Source organism: Haliotis asinina, chromosome 10 (genome assembly GCF_037392515.1).
Source record: "Haliotis asinina isolate JCU_RB_2024 chromosome 10, JCU_Hal_asi_v2, whole genome shotgun sequence".
NCBI classification, from domain to species: domain Eukaryota; kingdom Metazoa; phylum Mollusca; class Gastropoda; order Lepetellida; family Haliotidae; genus Haliotis; species Haliotis asinina.
This window is the reverse complement of record NC_090289.1, coordinates 39,395,947-39,409,337: the sequence shown is the minus strand read 5'-3', so window position 1 is coordinate 39,409,337 and position 13,391 is coordinate 39,395,947. Positions and strand designations below refer to the sequence as shown.

Genomic DNA, 13,391 nt, shown 5'->3' with positions numbered 1-13,391 from the left:
ATATTGTACCACTGGCTGTGATAGTAAATCCAATAATGTACCATTGACTGTGATAGTAAATCCAATAATGTACCACTGGCTGTGATAGTAAATCCAACAATCTACCACTGGCTGTGAAAGTAAAATCAATAATGTGCCACTGGCTGTGATTATAAATCCAATAATCTACTACTTGCTGTGACAGTAAATCCTATATTGTACCACTGGCTGTGATAGTAAATCCAATAATGTATCACTGACTGTGACAGTAAATCCAATAATCTACCACTGGCTGTGATAGTAAAATCAATAATGTGCCACTGGCTGTGATTATAAATCCAATAATCTACCACTGGTTGTGATAGTAAAATCAATAATGTGCCACTGGCTGTGATTATAAATCCAATAATCTACCACTTGCTGTGACAGTAAATCCTATATTGTACCACTGGCTGTGATAGTAAATCCAATAATGTATCACTGACTGAGAATGTACCACTGGCTGTGATAGTAAATCCAATAATGTATCACTGACTGAGAATGTACCACTGGCTGTGATTACAGATCCAATCATGTGCCACTGGGTATTATGTCTATCCAATCATGTGTTGACAGACCCATTCATGTATGACTGATTGTGATGATAGATGATAACTTTTCATAATGTACCACTGATTGTGATAGCATATCCTATTATGTAGGATTAGTCAGGGAGTACTCTGCTGGTCTATCTAGAAAATAGACCCATGAAGGTCCCGGGATAGAATAGGCCTTCAGCAACACATGCTTGCCGTAAAATGCGACTATGCTTGTCGTAAGAGACGACTAACGGGTGGTCAGGCTCTTTGACTTGGTTGACATATGTCATCGGTTCCCAATTGCGCAGACCGATGCTCATATTGTTGGTCACTGGATTGCCTGGTCCAGACTCGATTATTCACAGACCGCCCCCATATAGCTGGAATACTGCTGAGTGCGGCGTAAAACTAAACTCACTCACTCACTTTCTAGAAAATAGTTGTTAACATCATTATATGTTCCATATCGGGCCTTGGCATACAGGCAATATGCTTTGCCCAACGGCTGTGCAAATTATTTTATGTCCGATGTAAAATAGTACTAGCTATTACTTCAATACAAAAAAGCATGTTTCACCAATACGCCTGATATATTCCTTTTCCCACAATGCTTGTTTTCACATCAAATTAGTGGATGCCGAGCTTGCACTCCACAGGGAGAACCATGAGGATCCGGGTTAAAACTGATCTCCAGCGACCCATGCTTGTCGTCAGAGGTGACTAACTGGATCGGGTGGTCAGACTTGGTCGGTTCCCAGTTGCGTAGATCGATGCTCATGCTGTTGATCACTGGCTTGACTGATCCAGACTTATTTACAGACCGCCGCCATGTGCTAGAATATTGATGGGTGCGGCGTAAAACTAAACTCGCTCAGTCACTCATTCACTCACTCTACGGGGAGATGAACATGTACAGTTCCTCCCGAAACAATTCACATTTACATCTCTTTGATGCATATTATCCAAGTCAGGTAATTCACATGCGTACCATTACTCGTATTATCATTTCAAAGCGCCTCAACCAGACAAGGCACAACATCTGACGTAAATAAACGTAGAGACCTAAAATAATTAACCTTAAGTTAACCAAAGTCCATTTCTGAACATTCCCAACGCGTATCAAGGAAATTTGTTTTTGGGGAATGAGCTTCTGTTGTAGATACGCTGACACTGTCTCAGAGGTTATGTGATGCTATAAATGCATTCCATTTGAACTGAGGGACATACATTCATTCTGGCTAGTTATCGTAGACTCTGTGAAAGCCTGAAGCTAAGGGGTTGGCGCGGAGTCTGAATCAGTTCCCAGGACAGTTAACACGTAATATTTACTTTCTCTGTTATCGTCCTCAGTGTTGTAACGTACAAAATAACTTATTTTCAGCCATATCGATTTTACCATTTTCCAGTCTAGCAACTAATTATTGAGGTGAAGACTGCATATCAATCACTAAAACAATATATGTTCAGCTACTCTTTGGCGACTGCAGGGGATGGGGTTGGAGTAACGATCTTAACTAATGTATTCATGTGTCAAAGGTGCAGTATGCAAGGCTGGCTTTTGGAGTTGTTTTATGTCCCCACTGTACATGGTCACGTGATGAATACTTGCGCGGCCATCAGGATATGATCTGTCTGGCTCTGATACATCAGACGCTCCCCTGACTCTGTCTAACTTTGCCTGAGGGAGGATATGGTGTTAAATTATCTGTTGATGCATATTAGTCTGTAAATAAGAGAGTGTTGGCCAAGCAAACTAGTGCGTGATAACATGAACACCGACACTCATTCTATCGCACACTCCAGTTGCAAACTAATTCACCGTTAAAAATAGAACACAATGTGTAACTAAGGATATACTTTCGATACATTCGTCGCCAATGGGGCCGAAATGTCGGATTGCACACCAAACATATTTAAGGAATCTAATCGAAGTGCCATTGTGTCAGAGAACTCATTTCGGGAAACAAAATCATTCTGTCAGGCCTGATCTCGATATTATCCGAGCATCATTTCCGGTTTATTATAGTAAGAACCTTAATCTACTCTAAGAAAATGAACAACCGTTAGATTTATATCCCCATTAAACAGAGACTCTAAAATATCTATAGTTCATGCTCTGAACGTTAATGAAAAAAAGAATGGAACATAATACAGATTTGGTCTATCTGTTGTAAATTATTGAAAATATCATTAAATGGCTGCTCCACTGCAGCAAATGTTGTATGTTATGCTTCATCTACAGTTATCCGGATGAGATTGATGGCATGGTGGGGACCATGGGATTTCTGCTTGTTCCTGCTTGGAATGGAAGGGATGAGGTTCCCCGAGTCTGTTCCAAGGTTATGGTTCTTGTAGATTTGTGCAGCGACAGTCGCAGACAGATATCGATCTGCTATACAGGCCCGGGTCATGCAGGTTTCGATTCAGATGGACCAGACACTCAATCCTTGCTATTTCCAATTTTCTCTATTTTAGTCATTGTGCTGGAGAATCTTGTTCGACATTGATAAAGGTATCTGAAGTGAAAAGAATCACGCGGATTCCTGTGTCGGAACTGATAAATCCGAGTGAAATATTTACTTAATCGGTTGAAAGAATGTCGGCGTGCCCTAAGCGGCGGAGGAGAGTCCAACATTTCATTGATCACATTCTTTCTTATCGGAGATCTTCAGACTGAGAAACAGAAACTCATTATACGAAGCACAACGAGCATTTGTCCTCTTGTAAAGTCTTCTCTGTCAATTTATTTTATATTTGAAAATCCATCGTGATGTGATGATATGCGCTGAATAAGCAAACAAAAGAAAAACGTGTAAATACGGGAAACCCAAATAAGCCCGCTTGCCCAGGTATCCTTGAAATGATCATCTGAATTTGAAAAAGTGAAATTAATTCAATATTTATTCCAAATCCTGACATATTTTAAATCGGAAATGAGTGGTTAAGACATTTCCTGAACAAATGGCTATATGAGAGGTGGTTCCGTTTATATGTTGATACTCTCCCTAAAAATGGATCTGCAACCATCACGTAAGTAATAGATCGTAAAACATGGAGAAACAACAGCAAATATTTTAGCTTCCATTGTAACTATTGATGTTTTGGTTATATTATATGATGTTTATAAACAAAGCTTTCATCAGCTGCGCGTCCACAAAAACCGCTCTAATATATAATTATAAGGAAAATGTCACTGGGAATTAGCGCCAGTTGCCGCCAGTCATGCTTCTGTCAGTGACCTTGGTATTTGCATAATTGGAGCGTCCTGCATACCACAGACATTTTCTCGGATTTAGAAACAGTACCAACCCACGTGAAGTGTTCGTGTCTTAAAACGCTTAGACGTTCCTAAGCCTCTACTCACCGAAACAGTTAGTTTAAAACTTCACAAACTGCATGACGTCATATGTCAGTGGAAGCGGTGAACCACGTCAGTCATGTCACGTGATCAAAGAGTCGTCTGCTACACAGATCAAAATGGCGGCAGAGCGGTGGTGAAGAGTATGGAGCGACACGGAGCAGCTTGCAAATTAGGATCCCGTTGTCTTATTTTTGGCATATCTTTTCCTGGCTTTGCTTGGCGCGTGTCAGGTTTCCGAGTGGAGTTGCATCTCGCAAGCGATGCATGTGGGTTTTGACAATGCACAAGCATCTGAAGTGAGGAATCGGTGTGAGATGGAGTTAAGGATGAATATAACGGACTCTCCGTCACCTGAATAGCAATTACTGGTCTTTTACACCAGTGGTGCCGATTTCCTCTCCTTGATTGTTTAATCAATGATGCATGTGAGACTCGTACCAAACGTGAGTATATGGGTGCAGTGTTGTCGGAACCATCTCTTCCTTGTTTCCGGAATACAGCTTCCCAGCCCTTTTTCATTAAGCAACAACTATACATGACTTTGGGACGCGGCTTAACAGATGTACGATGTTTTATGTTCTAACTACATGTAACAATTTCTATTTTTCACGCAATGAAAAATATATCAACCACTTAACAAACGTTTCAAGATCAGGTTTTGGACGCTTGGACCGTTTCGAATATTCAGATGATGTGAGATGTAATTTTAATCATTACCGATTCAGTCGTTGAACACTGTGGGGATATTTCTTCAATGTTTCAAAGCTGCACATAAGTGTAAATCTATTTGAGTTACTGTGACTTGAGGATCAATCGTTGGATCTGATCGACATAAGACAGTTGTTTGAGCTGTCTCGAGAGTCTACGGGATAGCACCCGCGCCCAAACATCTCTCTAACACACCATCACGGATAAGTATTGAGAAAACAGAAGAGTTTAGCGTATGCGGAATATTTTGGAAGCACTTATCTGAAGGTAGAATGCTCTTGGAACCAGGCCAAAGAAGTTGATGGATTCTTGCTCCTCTAGTTGAAATTTACATTTCATACTTCAATCCATGCTTAACGTCCATTAAGAACTGTACACGACGAGATCTGGATTTCAAGGATTAAAGGTAGGACATGTTTTGGGAGCTTCCTGGAATACGTTGTATGGGGCAAGTAACTGTTCCGTCTAGCGTTTTGTAGTTATGTACATAAATGTTGCCTACGATACATGTCAGGTAGTCAGGCGGTTCTGATTTCATACGGAACACAGCGAGGATGTTGTTATATCGTGTGCAATTTTTGCGTGTATGAAGTCCTGCGTAACCTAACCGTAATTCATTCAACCTTTAAAATACAACCTGTAGAACCTACATTGATAAATATAACATAAGCATTCCTTTACCTGATTCTAGCTGTTTACTTTTGAAAACTGAAAATTTAAAATCTGGATAATATTTGGTACCGTAAATTCCTCGTTAATTGATACACGCGTTATGGTAAATGGCTTTCCACGATTCAGTTTGTGAAATTTATGGTATTTATTTGGTTTAGTTCATTTTCTCTATTTCATAATAAGTTTAGAATGTTTTTCTTCCTAACTAGCATTATTATCATAGTTTATAATTTGGTTGCGTTATTTTGAACATCTGTACTTAGTACGTTATTATGCAGGAAGCAAATGTATTGTAAGTCCCCATGGTCCCTAGTATGGTATCTACCTTCTGTCGTTGGTGATATATAGTCACGATATGGCTGAAATATTGCCGATGTGACGTTAAATAAAAACTCACTCACTCACTCACTCACTCACTAGTACGTTATTTGTATGTGAATTCGTTTCCATTCACATATGATTCAATCAGAATTCCTTGATAATATTTGCGAAACGTTTGTCTAATAACCCACGAAAACTTTCTTAGTCTATTTGTATGCTTCTGATTTCCGAATGTTATATTATAAACGGTTCAAATAATTATGCAACAATATCCTTTCAATTGACATATTCAGTTTTTAAATGAGCGTTATTAAGAAAATTAATTCAGTTTATCTGGAATCATACAAATATCCATTAAAAAGTAATTCATGTCTAAGACCGATAATATAAAACGAACAAACAAAGACTGACAAGAGAAAATTGATAATTTTCCATAACAAAATCCCTAATGTGGCTAATTTACCTGCAGTGGGAAGGGGTAAAAGAGCAAATATTGTAGCACCACCTGCATTTAATTACAACCTTTGGCCGAGGAGGAATAATTATCCCCAGTCCCCCGTGACCCCACTCGCGAAGTGGTTGTTACGTGCCGTCAGAGCTCAGAAATATGTGGGGTGATACTCTCTATATTCTTGCTTGGAGGATCATTAGATGTTTCGATTATACCCCTGGGATCTTGGGCGGCAAGGGACACCTGTTATATATTACTTTGGGAAGGCGGTTGGGTAGCCTAGAGGTTAAAGCGTTTCTTCGTCACACCCAAGATCCGGGTTCGATTCCCCACTATGTGGAGTCAATTTGTGATGTCCCCGGTGGATATTGCTAGAATATTGACAAAAGTTACGTAAAATAAAAACTCACGCATTCATTATTACTTTGATGTATTGCTTGCTTCTTCAACTGTTCCACGGTTGGATAAGGGCTAAATCACTGTTACTACTCACTATTGGTAAGCATTAGCCTTTGGGTTGCATTTGGTGAGCATTGCTCTTGGGTGTCCCCTGCTGTGATATTTGCTGGAATGTTGTTGTCTTGCAAGTCTAGTGACCCATAGCGATGTCTTCTGCTTGAATCGCGCTTGTGTAATGTATGTGAAGTTATGTCATTTAAACCTGGAAATGTATAATGTAACCTTGGTACATTCGTGACTGTGAACTTGTATTTTACTGTAATTTCCTTATTCTTTGTCTACAGTTTTGCCACAAATATATCCCAATTACTGATGGAGGCGTACGTTTTATTTTGTATTGCAAGTGATCTCTGGTGGGTTTACTTTTTCTTACGTTAATTTTGATGTTTCATTCAATCTGTGTTTTTTCACCAACCGAGATTCGCTAACATGTATGGAGCAAGCTGTTTCAGTCGGAATGACGCCACTTCTATCATAATGGCATGTTAGCGTTAATTATACCGAGACACACAATTATAGTACCCCAGTGTGATTCTGTATGGCAACAAAAGAAAATCAAATCTCCATGCTAGCAAGACGCTGTAACGCTAATGTAAATGTAAAACACCAGTGCAAAAAAAGCTAGTGTTGACAATCCCCAGAAACCGATTCCATTTGGTGTAAAGGGCACGATAGATGTGTATGTGTTATAAATGGGCCAGTGTTCACATGCACGATATTTGCACATGTGTTTCAGCAATTCGATGCATGATCCTCGAGCCGTTCATTTGCAGAGGCAGTTGGTTGACCTAACTTAGTGGAGAAATTCATCTTTGATGTAACTACACATATATCCATAAGATAGACATTCTGTGAGATTAGTATATGATAAACCCTGGGACACACTCAACAAAGATGGCACATCGAATCCCCCCTTAAAATATCTGTCCCAGTGTCACATGGTGGGCATCAGCATGCCAGATTGACAACAGCATGGAAGTACACTGGAAACATGCCAGATTGACAACAGCGTGGCAGTACACTAGAAACATGGCAGATTGAAAACAGTATAGCATAATGACAGTACATTTGTAGCATGGTACATTCAGTATAGCTGTGCATGGATTGCGCATTTATAGCATGACACAGTGACAGTACACTTGCAACATGGTAGATTGACAACAGCATGACATGATGACAGTGCATTTATAGAATGCCAAGTTGAAAACAACATAGCAGATTGACAGTACATTGGCAAAATGGCCGATTGAGAGTACATTTGTAAAATGATAAATTCACAACTCCATGGTAGTGCATTGATTGCGCAGTTATAGCATGACACAGTGACAGTACCCCTGCAACATGGCAGGTTGACAACAGCATGACATGATGACAGTGCATTTATAGAATGCCAAGTTGAAAACAACATAGCAGATTGACAGTACATTGGCAAAATGGCCGATTGAGAGTACATTTGTAAAATGATAAATTCACAACTCCATGGTAGTGCATTGATTGCGCAGTTATAGCATGACACAGTGACAGTACCCCTGCAACATGGCAGGTTGACAACAGCATGACATGATGACAGTGCATTTATAGAATGCCAAGTTGAAAACAACACAGCAGATTGACAGTACATTGTCAAAATGGCCGATTGAGAGTACATTGGCGAAATGGCAAATTGACAGTACATTTGTTAAACGGTAAATGCACAGCAGCATGGCAGTGATGCACTGATAGCGCATTTATAGCATGACTGATTGACAGTACATTTATAACATAGCAGATTATATATTGACAGTACACTGGAACAGGTGGTATTCAGTCGGTAACGGTTATGCATATATGAATAAATTAAGGAATTATGTTAAATCAGTGTTCATATCGTTTTCCATATTAAATATATTCGCATGTTTTAGTCATTGGTATTGGTCATTATCTTAATGGGAAATACATTCCACTGAAATAGTGAAAAAGGATAACTTTCATTCCTTTTTTGAAATAGTTCAAAAATGCAACTAAGACCTTTATCATTTGCTGTGAACGTTGAATACAAGTTATTTATGACTGCTTTACAAATTCAAACGTCAATGATCTGTTTATGATCTTTGTATGAATTTAAGCTAGACAGTAACTGAATAACATGACATACGTCTTTTGAAACGTTAACCCAAAACATAATAAAGGCGTTTTCTATGAGCAATTATATGAAAATGTAATGAGAGGTACCAACTGAGAAAACAATATTTGAATGGGATGAAAACGTGGTTTCAAATTGCTTCCCTGGCTGTAATTGCATTACAGAAAACACTTACATAATAACCTTACAGAGACCAATATTGTGCTGCCTGTAACCTGCCTCTTGAGAACCATATGGCTGACAGACCTTCTTTACTTTTTGTTAAAGAGGCGCTGTTGTTGCGTGTGATGAAAGCTGCTAAGGACCCTTATGCCTTCCAGGTGTGTAACGCACACACACTGCTATCTCCAACACTACACAATGTGTACAAACACACACCAGTCGAGATATCTCAGGAATCCCCCTGCTCCCAATGTGTAGTCTAACACATCTTTATCCGAGGACGCTACATTGGCGTGTATGGAAAATACGGAAGCATCCTATCCCCTGGATGGGATAATGTCATGAATGTACTGTTGCGAATATACTGAAACAATGTTAAGTCGCTACGTTGAGATTTCTTAGAATGTCCATGCAGTTTTCCAGGGCGTGCTTTAGTTCTGGCAAAACGACGTTGTGGTTGCATAGTGTGAATAATTCCTTTTCCTTTAGGCAGTTAATTCTGGAATTTACGTAATATTTGGAACATACATCCATAATAATAACGTTGAGTGAGTTTAATTTTACGTTTCTTGTAGCATTATTCCAGCAATACCACGGCAGGGGACACCAGAAATGGGCCCCAGGCCCTGTACCCACATGGGGAATCAAACCCGTGTATTCGGCGTAACGAGCGAACGCTTTAATCACAAGGCTGCCCCACTGCTCCTAATAATAGCATCTGTAATTGTCATTTGAATTATGTCTTCAAACTGTTTCGTACATTTGTCTTAAATCGGTGAAATAATAGAAGTATACACACTCGGAAAAAGCAGATAATTGATGTTACGTGTCTGTAGCGTCTCAGAGTAGCATTGAAAACTGAGCCTCTAAATGCACACAGACATATTGTAATTTCTCAGTATTCATTCTGAACCGGTGAGCATGATGTGGTATTTTACAGTTTTACAGATACTAGATGTTTTCCAGAATCTGTAACTTCCACGATTCCAAAGAATTGTAATTTGTAAATTGATAATTAGTTCCATTCATATAATTTTCGCCATATAAGTTTCATCATACATTTTTCACCAAAGCAGCACCTTTCACAAGAAGAGGAATCAGCTTCTACAGACAATGGGATTGATAGTCCTCAGTCGTTGGGCATTATTCTGCATTTATCTCAGATGCACGATATTCAGAACCTGTCGACGCAGTTAGCCATTAAACATTCATACTTCGCCGGCGTGTGACATTTCAAAAAGAGTTTTACTGTAAAATAAAATGTCACTGGTAACCCTATACGGAGACCTTTCTTTTTGGTCATAATGCATACGTGTTGCCATCTGAAATATCGGTGCGTTTTTGCTTGTGGTGTCGAGTTGTCACGGGAGAGACGCAATGTGAAAGCAGGGATTTCTTTGTATCGACGACTTATATGTAAGCATATTGTAGATGTACGTCTGAGATCGACTGTCGAGTGCATGTAAGGAACTTCCTTCTGTGTGCATACTCATGTCTTCCACGCTGGTTCATTGTCATCTATGGCTGTATGAATAATTCACAATCACTGTTTTCTTGATATTAATTATGTCGTATATTTCAGATTATACGCAAAACCTTTGTGATATGAAAATATCACTGGGAACGGGGATACTTTGAAGAACGACATACGAATAATACTCCTTTTATCTGTGAATAAGTGCATATTCAGTATATGGATACCGGGGATACAAGCTTCATATTTGACGTTGACCTTCGGATTCGTCCTTGAGCGGAAACTCGAATCAAAGCTGGCGACCATTGTGCAACGACATTGTAAGTCGGACGGTCACGTGACATCTCCTGACATCCAAATCGTCCGTGTATGTACGGCGTTGTACTTAGTAAGCACAGTCATGGCAAGCGTGGCCTATAACTTTATGACAGTGGATTCAAACGCCCACCACCGTCGTTACAGCAACTCCGGCCATGACACCGGCGTGAGCGTTGACGTTTTAAGCGAGACGTCATCAATACCAAGATCTGCCAAGAAACGAACCCGTAAGAAGTCTTCTGCTTCTGTTGTTCAAACCAACCACAAGAAGGTAAGCACGACCTGCATGTAAATAATGTTTGTGTGTGTGTTGGCGGGGGGGGGGGGGGTCCTTAAACAGTTGCATATTTGATTCGTTTGCAGCGTTCACACAACGTCATCGACGTCTAATCAGGAGCTAGTGTACGACGTTTGGAAACATCTGACTAGGACATACATGAACCTCAGGCACTGACACATCGTAGAATTGTATTTTCATTCTGTTCTAATTGTATTTTCATTCTGTGGTTGGATTAGTATCGTACTTGGTTATTAAAACTGCATGTTAATGTGGGTTTACATATTTGATGGACCTGCAAACATTTTATCATTAGTTGAGATTAAATCTAATGTTTTCTATTGCAGTCAAAAATAGTTTAAAACATTTATTGTGAACGACTTCCTGACTATTAGAACAACAACGACCAACAACCATACACACTTAGACCATGATCATGTCCTTCGTACAACGTTTCGGCTTTATTAGCAGGGCCTAGATTTTCGAAGCTCTCTTAGCGCTAAGATAGTCGTAGGTGCCATACATTAACATTAACTTACGACTATCATAGCGCCTAGAGAGTTTCAAAAATCTAAGCCCTGGACTATTGTAATGTTAAACTGCGATTTGGCTGGTGTGGTAATTTGTAAACATATACATTTTGTCAGATGCAATATTATGTAGAAAGTGTGGTGTAGCGACTTTGCAGGACCAGAAGTTTACTAACGGGCCTCTATGGCCAACATTCAACAATTACCCAGGTGTGCTCTAATGTCCTATGTCCTAGTTTCTCCCAGTATTCATTCCCGGTGTGTCATGTGTACAGTATTCTTCAGTGTGCATCTATTAGCTCTACAAGTACACCTTAAGATGTATTTTACCCTATATGTCCCACTATTTCCAACGCTATGTTCATCTCAAACTGGCTCGTTATTCCCCTGTGTGCATAAATTTGATTACATGTCTTGTGTTGTCTTTGTATCTGAAAATATCGGTTAAAAAAGTCTCCGGAATGTTTCTTTTTCTTAGAAATATATAAATTGAATGTTAAAAAAACCTTTCCTTAAAGCCGATTTCATGAATGCCAGTTTACCAGTCTAGCGCACTTAGTAAAAACTAGAATAACTGACAACGCCGATAAGTAGCTGTCCTACAGATGCCCTATTGTGACCCACTGAATCCGCTCATTCCATTTGATAGAAATGGCTGTCATATAGGACGTTGGTAGACCTGACCGGACGGAACTACGACACCGATTCCTCGGGAAGCTGTTCTCTGTTATATTTACCTGTATGAATTTCTCACGTTTTTCTGCCTTTTATACTATATGTTATATCTAATGAAGAGAGTGACACGAGTGAATCAATGGTCTAAGTAGCCGCAGATCACTGTGCACAGCTGCGTCCCTATGGGCGTGCCAGGATCCTTGGTCGTATGTTTGAAAATTGCCATTGACTTGACGAGCCATGGCATAACTGAAACAATGTTTAAAACGGCAGTAAACATTACTCTCTGTGATAACGTTTGAAATAATCTCAATCATGGAAGAACTGTGATTCATAAGGTTAAGAGCACCACATATGTATTCCTACTTGCATACAGTTTTGATCCTTTACGTCCTCAAGTTCAGTCACCAAAATTCATAGTAAGCACTAAAGCAATACTGACCTTGAGTCATCCTTGGCAACAGTTCAACATTTTTTTAAATTAACTTTGTATCGGTTGGTCAGTCGTCTACGGGACATGGTTACCTTCCTTAGACGTCTAAGGATCCATTCCTTGGGATCGAATCTCAGATTCACCCTGATGATGATCCTTTTTTTAACAGTATTAAAGACGTGCACGTGGGTTTTACTAAAGTTATTAATGTCCACGACTGCGATAACTTTGCTCTTATCTAACGTGTCGTGATATGACTGAAATATCGTTCACAGCGGCATTAAACCAAACTCACTCACTCACTCTCTTGTATATATATTAACCCTATCCTTTGAATAATTTCAGTTCTACGGTTTCTGCAGTTGTTGCGAAAATCGTCCCCTCACATGTTGCGTCAAGGTGTGTCACTAGTGATATTCCTCTCAATATAAATTATGTTTATGTTCAGTTGCGTCCCTTGCCTGTGTCAGGATCCGATGGTCGTAGTTGGATTCTACCTGATTTCGACCCATGGTCTGTTAGGACGATACCCTTAGCTAAGGGTTAACCAGTTTTGCAATCTTCTCCTTAACGATAAGACTCCGTGATAATATAGAATATAATGTTCAAATTAGCGTTAAAGCCCAACTCGCTCACTCGCTCACTCGCTCACTCACTCACTCACGGACATGTCAACTTCAGCCATCTGTCTTATATTTTATGTAATGAGACACAGGCAGTATTAGTGTATGCTGATTAATGTACGCTACACCTATGATATTATTTGTTTCCTGGAATATGGTAACTCTAAGAATAACCAGTCTCCGTGTGTTGAGATAAAAAGAACAGTTATCTTGCACTGAGGATGATATGAAAAATGATTACGTGCATG

The 13,391-nt window shown here is 39.6% G+C and overlaps 1 protein-coding gene across 2 annotated transcripts in view; it reads left to right on the top strand.

Annotated features, from left to right (window-relative positions):
• The first annotated feature begins 4,989 nt into the window (after nucleotides 1-4,989).
• Nucleotides 4,990-13,391, top strand: part of LOC137298147 (cys-loop ligand-gated ion channel-like) — a 73,659-nt gene continuing 65,257 nt past the window's right edge. For both annotated transcript variants that reach the window (XM_067830259.1, XM_067830260.1), the window contains exons 1-2: nucleotides 4,990-5,032; nucleotides 10,396-10,876. In XM_067830259.1, the coding sequence (XP_067686360.1) occupies nucleotides 10,688-10,876 (189 nt within the window). In that variant the 5' untranslated portion in view covers nucleotides 4,990-5,032; nucleotides 10,396-10,687. The remainder of the gene's footprint in view (nucleotides 5,033-10,395; nucleotides 10,877-13,391) is intronic.